At 32.7% G+C, this 19,979-nt stretch overlaps 1 protein-coding gene across 20 annotated transcripts in view; it reads right to left on the bottom strand.

The window, feature by feature from the left end:
* MYCBP2 (MYC binding protein 2) overlaps window positions 1-19,979 on the bottom strand; it is a 253,185-nt gene that overhangs the window by 165,063 nt on the left and 68,143 nt on the right. For 17 of the 20 annotated variants that reach the window (XM_057307879.1, XM_044381881.3, XM_044381882.3 and 14 more), the window contains exons 15-20: window positions 19,156-19,360; window positions 16,893-17,038; window positions 16,478-16,579; window positions 10,284-10,391; window positions 3,802-3,921; window positions 2,398-2,479 (exon numbers count right to left, since the gene is read on the bottom strand). In XM_057307879.1, the coding sequence (XP_057163862.1) occupies window positions 2,398-2,479; window positions 3,802-3,921; window positions 10,284-10,391; window positions 16,478-16,579; window positions 16,893-17,038; window positions 19,156-19,360 (763 nt within the window). Of the gene's footprint in view, window positions 1-2,397; window positions 2,480-3,801; window positions 3,922-5,421; window positions 5,522-10,283; window positions 10,392-16,477; window positions 16,580-16,892; window positions 17,039-19,155; window positions 19,361-19,979 lie in introns of those variants that run through there. The other 3 variants (XM_057307855.1, XM_044381884.3, XM_026493433.4) reach the window with 3 other exon arrangements.

Genomic DNA, 19,979 nt, shown 5'->3' with positions numbered 1-19,979 from the left:
TAAAGCAAAATATCTTTGCCTTCTATCACCTGTGACAGTAACTGCTCAACCCTGCAAGCCACTGATATTTTATCATGTCCAACGTCCAATATCCAAATGTCATATCCAGTGATATTTGATAAACTAATTCTGCCAAAGTCCTTTTGCTCTCTTTCCAAGCACAGTATTAGTCATTAGGATCGTGATAGTTTTTGTTAACTAACTAGAATTAAAATAAAACACTTAAATAAAAGGAAAAAGATTGTGATAGCTTTAAAAATCTCTTGACAAGAATACCAAATGTATGTTACACTTATGTTTTTAGTGAGAAATTAAACTCAATGGTTCCTTAATCATCTCTCCTCATTAGCAACAACATTCATCAAAGTAACTAAGGACATTCCATTTCATACCCATTTTGTGTGCACTGCAAATGGATCTGACCCTGCCCTCAAGGGACAGACAGTGAGTGGTTCTTAATCCTGATGCACACTAGAGTCTGGACAGCTTTTAGGAAAAAACTCTTGATCCTATCCAGCACTGCTCTTGCCGCCTCCACCCACCCCCACCTCCCAACATACACTTCTTGGAAATTCTAGAGGTAGAATCCAGGCATAGGATTTCTGAAGTTCCCTAGGTAATTCCAATGTGCAGCCAGGATTAAGAACCACTGGTCTTTACCATCTAAATGGCAATAACTGCATCCCTGCCAGAGTAATGGGGTGGTTTCAGAACAAAGTGAAAATCCTGGATTTTATTTAATGACTTGAGTAATTCATTGTATGTAAAAGAGAAACCATGCATGTCCAGTTGATTCCGGCAGGTATCTTATGACTGCAAGGGAGAATGAGGCAGAGTAGAGACTGACAAAAGAAAGAAGGTTCTTATGGCAAAGTCTGACCTGAAGCTGCCATACATATCTCCAGACTTGATCAATAAGGCTGGTTTCAATGGTGAGGCAGCCATATACGTGGGTCACTCAGATCTCTGACAACCTACTCTAGGGAGCATAGCTGACTGACTGACAGCCTTAGATGCTGTCCCTTTGGATCCATGAGGCCATTCTTCCCCTAGGATGCTGCCAGCCTATGTCTGAGCATGGGGAAGGTGTAATGCTGGACCCTCCAGCCCAACTTGGGGCTCCTCCAAAGGCAACCTCAGCTTGAGGACATCCCATTGCCTGCCTGAAACTCTCTCAGAACTGCACTTCACTCTAGACACTTCCTACTCTATCCTTTTTCCTTCTTTCCTCTCACAGGGGTCAGACCTGCATTGTGTCTGACAGTTTTCCCTGCTTATTTCTGCTCTTTCCCCTTTTATCTTCCACAGGAGCTTCCTCCCAATGAATCCTTTGCACATCACATCCTGTCTTAGCAACTTCTTCAAGTCCTGAACTAATAAAGATGGGTTTTCTATACTTTTGGTCAAAAGCGCTCTCACTACTATATTAAGCAGGATATGGGTTCAGATGTTTTATAAGGAAAGCCGAAGTAACAGGGACTTAAACAAGACAGAAGTTTATTTTTCTCTCAGCTAACAGTCCACTTGTAAGAAGCTAATGTGGCAGTTCTACGGTATCAAGGACTCAGACTATTTCTATCTTGTAGCTCTGCCAGTCTCTATGGTTTCCAAGTTATGATCACTGTATCGACTTCTCCAGTTCCTGCCACCACACATGGACTCCAGGCAGCAAGGTGGGAAGGAAGGAGAGGAGATGGAAGAGTACTCCCCTCCCCTTTAACAGCATGGTTCCAAAGCACAAATCACCCTAATTCACACGGCCATATGCTGCAGCAATGGAGGCAGGAAAATGAAGTTTTAGCTGCTTAGTCATGTCATCAACTAAAACTCTACTACCAAATGAAGAGGGAAGAATGAGTTTAAGGCAATGTCTGGTAGTCTCCACCACAACCAGTTCTTCACTATTCTGGATAAGTCAAACAGTTTTCTCTGAGAGACCACATGTTTCATTTAAAAATTATTCAAATGGTTCCATGACTTCATGTTAACATTAGACCAAAATTTCAAAACAGACAACATCAAGGAATATGAATGAATCTACTGCTGATTTTTAAAAATGCAATTTGGGGATATTCACTGTCTCTTTTCACTGAACAGTCTTTAAAAAAATAGTAATTATTAAGACTATAGTAGGATTTTGTGATAATCATAGTCACTCATATTTTCAATGTATAAATGTAAATCAACTTTTCTTCTGAAACCACAAAATCATCTATCCCCACAAAAGCACCCAACCACAAAATCAAGATCCACCAATAATTTATGGGCCACATTTTACAAAACAGTTATATAAATATGATTTCAAGTGTAGAAATATATATTTAGAAAGAAAAAAGAAAAGAAGAGGAAAAGAAAAAGTAAAACAAAACAGTATCTTCAAACAAAAAGTCAGAGTACCTGGAATTGACATCTCCATGTCCTAGCTGTCCATGCTGCCCATATCCAAATGTATAGACATCTCCATTTTCCATTAAAACCACTGAAACCAAAATACACAGCTTTTTTTTCAATTATATACATTTTATATTTCTGTCATAACAATACTGAAAGCAGTATAATATTCACTATTTAAAATTTACAGAGCCATTAAAATGGGTAATTGACATCAATGGATAAAGAATATGTGGTATACATATATACAATGTAACATTATTCAGCCATAAAAAAGAATGAAATCTTGCCATTTGCAATGACATGGATGGACTTAGAGAATATAATGCTAAGTGAAATAAATCAGAGAAAGACAAATACCATATGATTTCACTCGTAAGTAGAATTTAAGAAACAAAACAAATGAGCAAAGAGAAATAAAAGAGACAGAGAGACAAACCAAGAAACAGAATCTTAGAGAACCAACTGATGGCTACCAGAGGGGAGGTGGGTGGAGGATGGGTGAAATAAGTGATGGGGATTAAGGAGTGCACCTGTCATATGAGTACCAGATGAGTAAAATAAAAACTTAAAAAAAAATGGGTAACTGAATCACAGGCAATTTTCATTTAGTAAGATAATATAATTTTAGTTCTGTAAAATATTTTTGTAGGTTATAAAATGCATAATGTTTTTCATAATACATTAACATTCTTATAAATGCCCTTTAATAATATTAATATTTAATAAGACATCAGTTTGGGCCAACTATAAAACCTTTTTAATAATGAGTAGAAAATCCATAGAAAATAATGTTCTCTCATACCTAGGATAATTATATAGGTAGCGGATGGGTTTGAGCCCTGTACAATTATGCACAACTTCAGTGAAATATCAGAACTTTAATATCTGTCAATGCCTTATCAAATAAGGAAATACATTTAGTACCAAAGAATTTAACATCTTTTCTTTTTATAAAGGTTGCATAGTACAACCTAGGCTATACAGGTCAAATGTTAATAATTTACTAAGAATTTAATTATGTTCTACATTTTAAGAAAAGAAATTTGTTGACACACATTTTTCATTGAACAGGAGCAAAATATGGGACCAGGTGATAAAAATCACAGACTCCTAGAGTGCAAAGGGATTTTAGATTATTTCATCTTCAGGAGTTTTATTAATTGAATTATAAAATAAGTCCATCAGAAAGCAGATTAAAAACCAGATCTCTAGACAAGTACCGATTCTATCATGCCACAGTTTTAAAAGAGATTCTGTAACAAATACAAAGCTTTTACAGAGTTGAAAGAAACTGCCATACCACAGCTTTATCACATACTTAATAGAGTACATTTGTCAAAACTAAACAAATAAGTTATTTAGCACAATTGTAAAAATGCAGTTATACCCTAAAGTTCCAGCTGCTACCTGAATGGTGAAATCCACAGCTGACTTGTACTGCCCGGAGCTCACAGTCAAATCGCACAGAACCTGGAGGATATGTTGTGATTTTGCTGGCATCTTTTTCTCCTCGTTCTCCACTTCCATCTGTAAGTGTTATAATTTGTGATTAAGCCATTATTCATCTTCAAAATAAAACTTTAAATCAGTTTACTATGGAAGAACAAGAGAAAAATGTTAAGAGAAACAAGCAAGAAGAATCTGCAGCTGTTAGAAGTGATAGATCAAGAATCTACCTGCAAAGAAGCAATTTTGGAAAGATACACTATATATTTCTGTTTGCAAATATGACTAAATCAATAAAAACAGAGATAAGATTTGGTTATGGATAAAACCTATTAAGCTAGTCAGTTACGTAATGTAAATGGGTCATTAAATTATACAAATAACAAAATTCTAAATAGTCTACATGGGAAAATTTAGTTTGCATAAAAGTAACTGCATGCAAAGTCATTTAACAATTATTTTAAACTCAGTGTTAGTACTAGCCACTTAAAAAAAAATTGCTAGCTGACTTGCAAATGACTTAGATTTCCCATATACATCTCAGAAAGGCTACGCTGTCCATCAGTATTGTTACACTCAATTGAACTTCAAAAAATGTATAAAGACCAAAGAGCTTTATCCAATAAGTTATAATCCAATGGCTGGCTCTCATTCATCTTTCCTGTCCCACCCTGCCCCTCAGTTATTCTACTTTGTGGTCTTCTTCTGGCCCCCAAACACTACTCTCAACCAAACCTTTCTGTTTCAGTTCTTCTTTCTTCCCCCCTTCTTTTTATAATTTCCTCCCTTGAACTTGCTTCAAGCATTTCCCTTCACCCTTATTTTTTACATTTGACTTTGAATATTCTGGCATTCTGGTCATAAAATAAAAATCACATTCCACAATATAAAACTTTAGTTTGGAATGTGTAAATAAGGGAGACAACTCATTTTTCTTAATCTATAACTACACATCACAAAAATATGACCTCTATATCATCAAGATTCAAATTCCTTGCACATGGAATAAATGTAAATCTGGAAGGAATTTCAAAAGGTCAGCTAGTCTAAGCCACTCTCCTGCGGTATAGCAACTCTAAACAAGTGTGTATAATATGCAGATACACATGGGGATCTACATACATTTTTAATTACATATGAATTTTTATTGCCCATTTTCAAATGCTAGACAGAATAACATCAAATTCTTTTATGTTCAATGCTACCCTTTCTTCTTTTATACAATATCTCTAACCTTTAGTAATAATCTAGATAAGACAAGACTGGCCGAAATTATGAGTTCCCTTTTTATAACTAAATAACTTTCTATTATTTCAAAAATCTTTAAACTCTTTATAACACTAGGACAGTAAAACCTCACTAATTCGGAATAACATAGAATGGGTTGGCCCATATGACTTACTGAAAAGGTCTTAATCATAGAACATTTAGGTAAAAATTCAGTTCTAATACCTTCAAGTAGTACAGATTATATATTAAACTAAATGCTACAAAAATATAATGTGGTTACCTACATTATAATTCAAAATAGGCCTATATTACATACAAATGTACCATAAACATGAAAGTCCTTTAACATACAAGAATTAATTGCTGGACCCAGAGGTTGAAGGCACGTTGAAGGAATCCTTCATTTCTTGAGCCCTTGGTTTGAAAAGCTAGTGATTTTAGACAGGTTTCCCCTTATAAGTATGACCCTGAAAATTCAGAGGAAGAAATTACTTTGAATTTTTTACTCAAAAAAGATCACAAATACTGCATCTGAAGTATAATAAATTCTGAATTAGTGAGAGGTTTTACTATAATAGGATAAAGAATAGGATTCCTCTTTTGCTAAATTATCTAATGTGGGTTTGCCAAATTAAATCTACAAGAATGAATGGGCTAAAAAGAAAAAAAAAATCACAACATTTTGTTTAACTCCATCCAAAATGAAATATAATCTTAATTCAGAGACCCCTCATCTTGGAAAGACAGTGGAATGGTTAATATAAACAAGGGCCAATACAAAAAGGAATAAATATTGTCTAAAAACTAAGTAAGATGACAGATGTATAGAAATTTTACAGCTTTATCTCAACTGGTAAAAATATCTGATTATTAAAATCAAATCTAATTTAATAGAGAAAACAAACTGTGTTCACATGATTTTGTCAGACTTAGTTCAATTCAATATTACAAGTATCATTTCACTTTATATAAATGTACTGATGCTTAATTAGAAGTTTTTACCTTTGAGTTTAGCATTTTGCCCTCTCCCATGAGTCAGAGATTAATAAATATAGACACAAATCCCACAATAGAGGTATAGCAACAGGGAAGGAGAAAAAAAAAAAAAAGCCTAGTAATTTACTGATTAAAATCATAGAGGTTAAAAGAGTAGTAGTTATTATTTAAAGGTAAAAATAATACCGGAAACATTTTGTTCAAGTTCATCTAAACAAACCTGTGTCTAACTATATAAAATAATCTCTCAATTATTACAGATGGTGAAAAGATAACAAGTGAAAAAAAACAGGGATGAAGTTCTTGATCATTATCTGCAGTAGTGGAAGAATTTTAAAAATATATATCTGTATGGTATTTGATGTCAGTTAAAAAAATCAAGTATACTTCTAACAGTTTAGAAATTTATAGGTTATCAAAGAAAAAAAAGGCTACCTGATTTGTAGCCAAAAATTCAGTGTCAATTCAAGAATCAGCAAGTGAAATTCAGCAAGATTAATTCTGCTCAAGCTCGTTATTCAGTAAAGTGATAATGAGCAGCAATGAAGTTAACCTCAGATTTGCAGGAAAAATAATTGGGTCTGAATATTCTTACAACTGGCCATTTAGGTATAAGCATATCTGCATCTTCCCCTAATGCTGAGTATGTTCATACATATGTGATAATGAAACTATAATAGCTATAAAGTTTTGACAGATATGTATCTAAAATATCGTATATATATATGCTACACTATTTATGCATATTTGTGTACATACATAGAGAAAAGAAGATTCAATATCCGAAGGACTCTCACTTTTAATTTTTAATCTTTACTTAAATCTACACTTTCTTGGGTAATCTTATAGTCATGCATATCACAAAACGTATCACAGAACAGTGAGTACTTTGAGCAAAATGACTAAAAGAAAACAGCAAAGCACTTATCAAATACAATTAGCTATGCATTTACTTTGTGCTAAACACTGAAAAATTAAATAGCACAGTGGAGAAGTGCTTTTGGCATTGAAGACTAAGAGATGTGAATTGGAATTCTGGCTTTACTATTTGCTAGTTGTATGACAACTGGACACTGGACCTTCTTTAAGCCTCTGCTTTCCCATCTATAAACCAGTAATAATGTACATTACCTCACAAGATCCTCAGGAGGATTAAGTGAAATAATATATAAAAAGTGCTCCATCAATATTCACTATTGTTGCTTTTTTAAAATCAATACAATCTGATGATGTCAGTATTGTTACTCCACTTTGCAGCTGGGAAAAACAAGGCTTAGAAGGGTTAAGTAACCAGCCCAAAGTAACAAGTAGTACAGCAGTTCTGGAGTTTAATCAAAAACAAGGCTCATATATTTTACAACCACCAAATGGCTGACATCTTAAGTCTTTTGTAAAAATAAACTAATTAGATATTTAACAAGTCTCCAATTTTGTACCTTTTGGATAATTCTAAAAGAGAAAGCAAAGAATTCAAAGAATATATATGTATATACACATACATATATATCTTAATTTAATCTTCATATCAACTTATTCAGTTAGGAATTATCATTCTTATTTTTAAAAAAAGGAAAACTGAAGTCAAAGAGATTATGCAATTTATGAACAGCCACATAGTTCTAAAAAATGACAAATATTGGGACTAAAATTTATAAATTCCAAAGGCTATAATATTTCCATTACAACACACCATTTCTAAATAGAAAATAGATGTAAAATACACACAGCTGTTTATCAGTGAGCCTTCAGGTTTTCACATTAGTTTCTCCAAGCCAGATTTCAAGACTGTCTCCAGAGCAATTCAGATGTTCCTAACTAGGAGTACTGTATCAAAATCTTTTTCTACATAAGGCACTGAATAGCTGAAACAAATGTTAATTCAGTTATCTGTTTGAAATATAGTCTATGGTTACATTTTTAAAATAACTTACTATATGTTTTATGGATTATATGTTATACTTATTAACTGAGCCTTACATAGTCTAGTTTGCCTCTAGTCAAAATTTGCCTGTAACAGGATGCATTCTGTGACCTTCTCTGAATTCTCTCCAATCAGCCAGAAGCTCTCCAACTTTCCATCTTAGAACTCACTCCTGTTAACAATAAATCCACAGTTCTCACCCTCCAAACACCCCCACAAAAAAGTTATAGTTGAGACAATTTTAACTATTACCATCCTACAATTTGTACCACCAGTGTAATTAAATATAAGACAGAACACAAAAATTAATATAGTAAATTTCTCAGTGGAAGACAACCAGGGTAAGAAAAAAAGAGAAAAACATATGTAGGAAAAATTTATTAAAAGACTGTGATTATATGTAGCAAGAGTAAAAGCAGTACATGGCAAGATGATTAAATGACAGGGACAGTGAATGCAGAGGATGGAGAGAGAATTTGCGGTGTACAGGAATTAGTGAGTGGTAAGTTAATACTCTTTACATAAATAGAGCACCATTTGATAAAATATTACTTACACTTTAAATTCATTTTGGTGGTAAAGAGATGAAACTGTCTCACTCTATAAAACCTGATAAAAACACATACACATACACACAACTGGCTGTATGCTGTAATACCACAAGTAAGTCCTTCTAGAGAGGGTGCTACAAAAACACAGTTTTGTTATAAAATAAACGTGTGGTAGATGAGATGGAAGTAAGGCTAGTTACTGCTGAGTAACTTCTACAGCTACTCAATGAAGACCCTGTGAAAAGTCTGCTTTAAATTTGTAGCCCTAGTCTTCATTTAGCATTTCATTTTCAAATTCTGCCAAAAATAAAGATGTTTGGCCATGAGATACTAACATGGAGCTGGAAAAGTTTTGAACTGTTTCATGAAATGTGAACATTTAACCTCAGGTAAAGTACTGGAAAAATGCCACTTTCCATTAAATGGGGGTAAAAAAAAAAAAAAAAAAAGACACTGAGAAAATCCATCCTAACAGTGGCATAGTATAAAATATGAGATCAGAGATTCTGGCAATAAAATAATTTACATATAGTACCCCCAAATATCGTTCCTTAAATTAAATATTTATGGCATTATTAGACCACTCAGTAAATAAAGCAATCACAAATTTTCCTATGGTTAATCATATTAGATGTAAAATATTCTGAATTTTTACTTCTGTAGAATGTATCTTAAATAGTGCTCTACCTGTGCTGTGACTAATAACAGGGGTTTTGTTTGTTTTGTTTTGTGGTTTTGCTTTAAGTAGCAAATTGACAGGAAAATGTAAATAAATAAAGTTAATTATAATATATTGCATATGAAAGTTTAAAAATAAAATTAGTCTGTAACAGTTTTGCAGCTAAGGAAAAATAAGACATAAAATAGGTTAATTTGTCTATCTGTAATGTACATTTTTAAAACTTTGTATTCTATTTTGTGGGGTATATCCTGGGCATTTAAGACAGCAGCAACTTCGTTGTACTTGTCAAAGAGCCCCTGTTCACATGCCAGGATTCAAGGCAGAATTTGTATATACATTTATAAATTCTCTGCATTAAATTCTTTCCTGATCTTAGTTGACCCATACTATAATTTAAAAGAAAATAAGCTTGCTTTAGGAATAATTCTAATTAACCCAGAGCTGTGAGATCTCAAAGATTACACAGAAATAGATTCTTAGTCAACTCACAGACTTGTCTAGACCTCTCACAGTTTTCGAGGACTAGAATAGGTCTATATAATTCACTCTTTGCTTACATCAAACCCTCAAATACCAAGTAATTTGTGTGTATTGTATATATAAACTTAATATTAAAACAATGGAAAAGTGTTAATAGTAATCAACTCATTATCACTTACACTGAATTTAGTAATTTTGTTAATTCTAAAGCAAACACCATTTTTTAAAAAAGGACTATAAAATGTCAGATAGCAGTCATCAAAGAGCAAATAATAAAGGATAAAAAACAGAAAGCAATAATTATTTTTCCACCTTCCCTCAACTTTATGAAATTTGAAAAGAAATGGAAAAGAAAAAGATACACTGCAAAATGTCTTCTTTATTAAAGTTAACAAATAAAAAGAAATGAGATTGACAGTCATGACAAACAGTACATCTTTCAGCATGTTCTTTCTCCTCAGGCTATATAATGATAGAAGCAAAGTAGAAGAATAAGGTTTGTGCATTTTCCCAGAGACAAAATTCAAATGAGTGGAAGAAACTGGGGAAGTATCCCACCTAATTGATAAGGAAGACCAAATACCTTTGTGCTTGTCCCGTTTATGCTTTAGCTGAGCTGGATGGGATCTGAGTCTGGCTAGAGCCTGTTCTCGATGGTTCATAAAAATAGGACCAGCAAATACAAGGGGGCCTGAGGAGAAACATTTTGTATGTGCATAGAAAAGCTCACAAAATGAAAACACTACAATGAACAAAAATAATTCAAACTAAAAAGCATGGAAATTTATTCTTTACTGTTTTAGACATTATACTTTGATCCCAATTTCCCCGGTTAATCCCCCACCCTTATTCCACACACAAGTTTTAATAATTGAACTATAGTTGATAAAGTAAAATTTCTATCTTTTACAGTCATAAAATTACCACACAATTACTAAGAGTCTCAAGTACATAATCAGAAAGTTCAATTAAAACAAGTCACCTTACAAATATTTTTAATATCATATATATTCAAACTTAGTAAACCATTCATAGAAAACAGTATCTTTCCTAATAAAATAACAAAACCAACTAATTTTTAAATTAATAATTAAATTTTAACAAGGTCTTCAAGATTTAATACCCACATCAGTCTTGCTATAAAACCAAGATAAACGTTATTGACTTAACTACATTCTGCCATACAGGTAGGAAAACAAGACAACAAAAAACAAAACCAAAAATTACTATGATATGATACATATATATACACATATACACACATTCATATATATATATATATATATATATATATATATATATATATATAATCACTACTTTATGAAGACAGGATCACAGAAGTTGTATTTAATTCTCTAAAAAGAATAAATCTAACTTTAAATGTGATTTCTGTAACAACATATATAAAATCAGAAACAAGGTATTGATGCTGAAGAGGGTAATCTAACCCAAGCAATATTTTTGGAACATTAACAATTCTCTGATAAAATCATTTCTTTCTGAAGCTCCTCGATGTACATACATACACAAATGCACATTCATGTAGATTACAGTTATTTCCACTTATATTCAAGAAAAAAATCAATAGCAAAATTAATTTCAATACAAATTATAATTTGCTTTTCCCTATTATCGTTTAGCTTAAAAAGAAGGGAAAACTTTAAATTTTACCTTATAATTTCATTTCTTTTCTTATAAAATTGAACTATACTTTCCTTGAGTTTGAGCAACATCAAAAATGCCTGCAAATTTCCAAACACTCTAAATTTGACATTAAGAAGTTACCAGTATTTGAAAAGGGAATTGACAGTACATAAGCACTGAATGTTTTTAATTAAAGCCAGTTTTTTCATGATTCTCTCTACCTCTTCAGCTATAATTAATTTTTCTAACAATGGAACAAAATAAAACTACTGCCCTATAACAAAATTTGACAAATGCAAATTCAAAACCAAAGTACCCTTCATTAAATATTAAAAAATGGGTAGGAAAAATATATTTTAATTACGTCTTGAGAAATAAATAAAAATGCAGGCATCACCAATTGTATGAAAAACCAAGAATAATATATTCTATGATTACTACAGATAGAAATGCTAATTTATAGTTAACAGAAAAATTAAATATTATTTCCTAGTAATGTAGTAGCAAGTATTTTCAAGCGAAGATTACATAAATATGAACAAAATATCTTACTTTTTCAACATGCATTTTTCAATTAATTTACTAAAGCAAATAATATATATCACTCTAAAAAGCATGAGACACTTTCCAACTACCTCAAAGAACTGTAAATATCAAAACAACAGTAATAGCAGGTTACATTACCCTTTTCTGATTTCTATGGTCTGCTTGGGATATTATTTCTTCCCATAAAAATATTCATAGTTATTTAGCTTCTCACTAAATTCAATCTTCTTAGTCTTTGGATAGGAAAATTTAGAAGGCCCACAGGCAATCGTGTCTAGAAAGTATACCATCTGAGCTCAATTTAAATCACCACTTATAATGTCAGGCTCTCAGGTTCTAAAATATTCACGTCCCTGGACTAATATAATTTTTCTTAAAAACACAGTTCAGTCATTCATTTGCCATTTTTTATCTTTAATGCAATAGACACCAGGTTATCATGTATATTATGACAAAGACACAGATCTCATTAGAATTTAGTCCATTAGGGAAGATAGAAATAAAAAAACTAAGAATTGCAATATGTTTTTTAAAAAAATGTTACAAAGGAAATCTGTACACATCCTGAACGATGAAAAGTGATCCATCAACTTGGGTGAAAGAATGAGAAAAAGTTTGCCAAGATAGAAGGAAGGGAAGATAGGGCACTACAGGCAAAAAAACAGGGTTTATAAAAAAAGCAAGCAGAGGTTAAACAATATTGTATAGTCATTAAAAACACACATAGCAGAAACAGACAGAGTGCACGGTTATGAAGCAGAAAGTGGTGAGAAATGAGTTTGGAGATACATACAAAAAAACAGATAATTACAATCTTTTTCTACCATGAAACTTTATTGTAGAGGTTATGAGACGTCCACGAAATGTTTTCTATTAGTCAACAGAGACATATTAAGTACTGACCAATTTCAGGCACTACGCTTGGTCCTGGGAACTCTTAGAAAAACAAGATACCATCTCTGCTTTCAGAAGCTCACAGTTTAATGTGGGGAGGGGAGGGAGGGAAGTTTACACACAACTCAACAAGAAATGATGACTGTGTGCTATGAGAAAATTAAGCACACTGAAGGGGCAGCCAGCAAACCTTAAGAGTGGGAATATAGGGAGTTTCAGGGTACAAGACGAGAAAATACCACATAAGCTAAGACTTAAAGATGTAGTAGTACTACAAAGGTTCACAGATAAGGGAAAAAAATGTTTGGGCAAAGGGGACAGGAAAAAGAGTAAAAAGGGATGAGGCTGTGGAGAAAAATATTTTTTTAGATTTACTTATTTGAAAGAGAGAGAGAGAGAACATGAGCACGTGAGAGGGGGAGGGGCAGGGAAAGAGACTCTCAGGCAGACTCCCCACTGAGTGCTAGCCTGATGCAGGGCTCAACCCAGGACCCTGAGATCATGATCTGGGCCAAAATCAAGAGTCAGATGTTTAAACAACTAAGCCACCCAGGTGCCCCAAGAAGTCTTTATGTGGATTTTTTACAAAGAAAATGCTTTCGTGCTATTTAAATCAGCAACGAGATAACACTTTATCATGTTTTACAAAAATTAAGAAGAATAATACATATGATGCTAGAAGAAAACATCACTTTTCATATATTAGTTGAGAAGATAAACTGTAACATTTCAAAAACAATTTGAAATATCTGTTAAAATTTAAAACATAAACACTCTCTGGCCCAGATATTCTACTTCTGGGAAGCTCTACTATATAAACAAAAACTCCAGTATGACTATAAGCTTAAGAATATTTATTGTAGGGGCGCCTGGGTGGCTCAGTCGTTAAGCATCTGCCTTCGGTTCAGGGCGTGATCCCAGAGTCCTGGGATCGAGCCCCACATCGGGCTCCTCTGCTGGGAGCCTGCTTCTTCCTTTCCCACTCCCCCTGCTTGTGTTCCCTCTCTTGCTGGCTATCTCTCTCTCTCTGTCAAATATATACATAAATCTTTAAAAAAAAAAAAAAGAATATTTATTGTAGAAAACCCCACAAAAACCTGAAAATAACCTAAATGTCCATCAACAAAATAACGCAGTACAGCCATATTACAAAATGAAAAACATTATCTAAAAGAATATAAAAATTTAAAGACTAAGTTCCAAATTAATAAAAATGCAGTATAATACTGTTCTTTTAGGTTTCAAGAGCACATTCCATTATATAAGCCTGTGTCATAAATAGCAGCAGCTAAATCACATCAATGGGCCTGAGGCTGAGCAAAGCTTTAATACAAGAACTAGGTCCTAAAATTCTGATCAACTCTGAAACAACACAAACTTGATAAGTAGGATGAGACAGAAAAATCAAGTAATGGAGTGCTGGGAAAATATATAAAGATAATATCATAAAAGTGTCATATCACTATGCTGGTTTTCAATTATTCAATATGGTATAAGAATTTCCTAAGGTCACTGAATAAGAAACTGCAGTCTGACTTTTAAAAATGGGTACACAGTTAAAATTCTTATTTAAAAGTATTTTTTACAAAATAAAATGTACAAACAGGTTTCACTTTGCATTGTACTGTGTTAAATGAAACACATGCATATTGTAACACGTCCTCACTGCACGATTCCATAGTAACCATGGCGATTGTGCAAAGCAAGGACACGGTTCTAATATGCACAAATTTCAGTACCATGTAAGGTAACAAATGCCATAATTAAGGTCCATAATGAGGATCCTAACCCATCAAGAAAAGATATTTACTACATATTTTACTATACACTGTGTTATAACAAAAATGAAAAAAATGTGTAAGAAAGAGCTCAACCAAAAAATAAGACACAAAATTTCTGTGCACTAATAAACTAAAGAAATCTTTCTATATACTGAGGACAAAGGATGAAACAGACTTGTCAGAAAATATACAACAATTGCCTAGAACATAAGTCTGTGTTTATAAAATCAGATACAATAATAAAATCTATGTAAATATTTAAATAATGGAGTTTTTTAAACCTTTGAAAGGCTAGAGTTTATGTTTTTAAGGTCTATGACACATTTTCAAATAAATGGCAAAAAAATATTCTGCAATCACAAAATTTTGTTGAACTACTGCATAATCAATGTTCTTTTACTTCTGATATGCAGAAATATACTACAGCTAGAGAAGAAAAGCTTTTTTTACAGAGGGAGAAAAAACTAACACAACACACAGCAAGCAATTACATGTCATCAAAGGATTTGCTATACTTTGGTTGAAACATAAGAAATTGCTGTTTTTTGTAGGTTAATTCGTATGATTCAACCCAATATTGCCCAAAAAAGAAAAAACAGGTAGTAAAAAGATACACTGATAATTATCCTTAAATCATATTAATATAAAAGAAACTGTCACTAAATTACCATACGTCATAAAGATCTAGAACTTAAATTTTACCCTATTTCCTATAAAATATTTAATATGAAATTTCCCCATATTTATATAATGTAAATAATGATAGTATCTACATTCTCATTAAAATAAATCACTTTTAAAGGTAATGATTTTACGTAAACACAGCCAAGCTAACAGCAAACATTCCTACATCAATTAATCAGATTGTTTATCAGATTCTATCAAGAACAATCTTCAAGTTCCAAGAATATGTTTTACAACTTAAGTTTTAAAAAAATTGGATTTACCATACATGCTATACTTTTTATGACTTATTCCATTTTATGTTAAAAAAAAAAAGTGCCTAGGAAAAATTTGCAATGGTGGTTAAATGGATAATAGATTTTATTTCATGTATCAAATCTCATGTCATTTCTAACAAGGATTTAAAATACACAGTATCAGTAAACATTTCCAAACAAGATTTTGCCTGGCAGAGGAGTAAAATAACAGATCCCTTCAACCATCTGTCTTAATCTTACAAAGAAAAGATTCTACTGTGCAACAACAGCTTTAGTAATATTTATATTTATTTCTCCTACTGGATGTATATTAAAATATCTATATTTTACTATTTACTTATAACCATAGTGAAATGTATTTGCAGGCTGAGAAATGGTCATAAACAATGAGGAAAAGAGAAACAATACACCTATCTTTGCAATTAAAACCTGCAAAACTCTCCAACTTACCCTTCTTGTACATAACCAGAATAAGCTTTTTGAAAAAAAAAAAAAAACATATAAAAACATAATTATGCACTGGATCGAAAGAAGAATGCTGGGACCATGCTCAAATGGAAATGATCATAAATGACTAAGAAAACAGAAATTAAAATACTATATTAAACTAATTCGTTGTTCATGGTTAAATAACAACCCTGAGTCCAAAATCTGGGTGAAAGACCAGTTCTTAGAATTCATGTATCTTTCTTAAAAGTTGCCATTGCTAATAGTTTCTGATTCTTAGCAGATGGCATAATTCTTAATATGCTTGACTTACTCTATAAACCCCCTACTGAATTAAATCTATGTTATTGGCACAATTGTAAATACTCTGAATATTTTCACATTATTTTCATATGTTACTATAATGTTACTAATTTTAATTGCAATGTTTTACAAAGTCAACCTATTCTGTAAACTTTCAGTGGTCTCAGTAGAGGGTAAGAAAATGGATTATCATATACTTTTTCTCTGCAGCTACATCTTACCTCTTCCTTCCTCTAATCTGTGTCTCCTGATTACACGTTGTCGTTTTTCCTCTTGTCGTAACTGAAGGTGTTCTTCAATGTTAACCCCAGGTACTGGGACAGCTAGATGATTGACCAAAAAAACAAAACAAAACACAAAGAAACACACAAAAAAACATATATAGACAGATACAATAATAGATATGAGAGAACTATATGAAATTCAAGAAAGTAAAAGCTAACAAAACACCGATGAAAAATTATTTTTACTCAAAGAATCTAGCAAAAAAGAGAAAAAGAGCCTTATCCTTTAATTAGTGACATACTGTCAGTTACCATCTAAGCAGTACTGCATAGTTAACTATTAATTTTTAACACATATTAATATAAATTACTGAACTGAGGACAAGATGTGTAGTACAATCCATCACATTACCTAACAGAAGGTCTAAAGGTATCATCTCCTTCACTGCATCAAGAATTCCTCTTTGTCTTGCCTCCTGACCATCCAACTCTCTTGCACAAGCCTTGCAACACCCACACACGGCACAGCCAGATTCTCCGGAACCACAACCACAGATCCTTAAAAAATAGAAATAATTAACTGAAATCCTTCTATTCTTTCCTTAAAACTCTTTTCTATAATGTCTTTTCAGCATTTCTGAAATTAAGTTATATGAGTCAGCAATGAAATTACTCTTCAGATCAGGATGTGCTAATTTTAAAGAATAGGTATGAATAGATAGAATAACTAAAAACATGAGTTTATTAAGCTCGTCATAGGTATAAAAGGTATATTCCTACAGAAAATACAAATGTATTCTGCCACTATTCAAAATCACTATTAACAAATATTTTAAAAATTATCACAATTAGTAAAGCACCAGCAGCTTACTATTATTAAATGGTCTGGTTGGGTTAGTCAGTTACCAAACAAGCACCGTTCTCCACTAGCTACCTTAAAGAAGGTGAGCATAGCCATCAGTAAGTGAGCTCAGCTTGCCATCTTCATATGTTAGGTCTCCCTTTCTCTCCCTCCTTTAAATGCCTCATCTCTCATTCTCTCCTTCCACTATATCCAATTACCTGTTCCTTTTCCTTTTCTTTGTCCTGTTCTTACCAGTTGTGAACTAACTGTATGACATTGGATTACAACATAAACAAGACAAGAACACTCCCAGAAGTTGCCTATAGGGTCAGTGAACAAATAACTTCATAGTCACCTACTTCATAGATGTGGATAGAAGTTGCAGCTTTAATGTTTTTGCTTGATCAGAACTGAAAACCTTTAGACAGCTTTGCTGAGCCTGTGGTTATCCAGATTTGTGGTGGCACAAGAGAAAGGATCTACCTGGCAGCAGTTTTGAAAGACATAGCTAGGTGCTCTGTGAAACTCGTGCGTTTAAAATGTAAGCACTACTGACAGTTTGGAGGATCACTAACTACAGGAGTAAAAACTGATAAACTAATACGCTCTACTACATTGTCTATATGCACTGTTTAAAAGATAATGTGGCATTCTAAATTTATTCTAAGATACGCAGCCACAATTCTATAATAATTGAAGTCATTTTTAATAGTGCAGAGTGTCCTAGCATATAGTCTTATGTTAATTTTATTCATTTATTCACTTTTGCCTCATTAATAAAGAAATCACTGTATTTGGTTAGGTACAGTCCATTTAGGTCTATAGGTTTAAATTATAAATAATTATTGGAAACTGATAGTAGATCTCTGGGGAAAAGCACATAAAGAAAATAATTTTAGGAAGGATCCGAGAATTCAGAAATTCATTTATGTACCAACTGCTAAAGTTCAGAGAAAGCTTATTGTTAAAATATTTCAACAGCCTAAAAGAAAAAGCATGTTATATATGATTTATTTTCGTATGTTAGGCCAAGTATAAAATTCTCCCCAACATTCTAGGGGAAAACCTGCATTCTGATTCTGCCAAACTCACATATAAAGTTTAAAATAATGATAACATGGGACTCTGAAGGGGGAAAAAAAGGTCCAACAAGAGCAAAAGAGGATAAATATAAACAAGTATAATGCAACTTTAGAAGTGATAGTTCCTAGGACACCTAAAATTGTGAACATAAATTTAATTTAAAAGAAAATTATATGTCCTTAATCAAGTATTTTATATGATATTTGATAATTTCATCCAGAAAAGATTAATGTTCAACAAAAATGAACAGATATTTGGCATTAGAGCAGTCTTAGGAAAAGAATACAAATTCAGGCAGAGCCCCATGACTTGAAGAAATTTAGGACATGTTTTTATTTTTTTTGAAGATTTTATTTATTTATTTGAGAGAGAGACAGATTATAAGCAGGAGGGAGAAGCAGACTCCCTGCTGAGCAGGGAGCCAGGCATGGGGCTCAATCCCAGGACCCTGGGATCATGACTTGAGCTGAAGGCAGACACTTAACTGACTGAACCACCCAGGAGTCCCTATGACTTATTTTTAAATAATGGTTTAAATGAATCAAATGAAAGAAAAACAACTTAAATAAAACTGACACTAAATTAGAAATTAATGTAACAGAAAACAATTATTAGAATTACACGTATATGCCAATATGTCCTCAAGAAACAACAAAGAAGAATACACTCTGGAATAATTTTGAAAAGAAATGTGTTGTGTGCACTTTCTACCAATATTTTATGTCTTCAGTATTAATCATTTTCTTACCCTCCAGGGACTCTGTCTGGACGCCCACTACTGACACAACTGGCTCCATAACCTGTACAGTCTCCACAGACAGTACACACCATGCACTGTTCCAGCTTCCATTTATGCATGCCTGGAGGGCACATCATGGACTTCTCATCTTTTTCATCTAGTTCTTCTTCCAGGTCTTCATCCATTGCTGTTGCCATATTTTCAACTCCAAACCCTATTTGACAGATCAGTTTATAACTCTGATGTAGATTATTCCCATTTCTAAAAAAACTGGCAAAATTATATAACATATACTAATCCAAGTGAATATACAAAGGAATGCTAAAATATAAGAGCAACAAAAATAAAATTTAATTTAGGAACCACAAATAAATGCTCTCCTCATTTCCTTTCTGCAAAAAGAGGGAAGGCAGGAACACCTCTTAGCTGTTACTTTCTGCCAATCATACTTTTAACTTTTGTTGATTTTAGTCCCTCATTTCTATCCTCACTGTCATTCAACAGACCATAAAATGTCTCCCAACCATGCTCTAAGCCATGAGTCCCTCCTCTCTAGAACATCCTCCCACTACTAGCAATAGGCTAAAATTTATAAGGAAAAATAATAAAAATTATCACCAAAATTTAGAAATTATATACACAAATGAAACCATAAGTAAATGATAAAGGATAAGCCAGTTAGTCAAAGATATGTGTAACACATACAACATAATATATCAAAAATTCCTACAAATCAATAAGAAGGCAAGAAAACTGAGAAGTCTGAAGAGATGGTCTAACATACTACTAATGGTCAGGGAATGAAAATTAAAAGAAAGATGAGGGGACCCAGC

Source organism: Ursus arctos, unplaced genomic scaffold, assembly GCF_023065955.2.
Source record: "Ursus arctos isolate Adak ecotype North America unplaced genomic scaffold, UrsArc2.0 scaffold_10, whole genome shotgun sequence".
Classification (NCBI taxonomy): domain Eukaryota; kingdom Metazoa; phylum Chordata; class Mammalia; order Carnivora; family Ursidae; genus Ursus; species Ursus arctos.
Note: the sequence above shows the minus strand (reverse complement) of the source record. Positions and strands in the feature narration are given on the sequence as shown.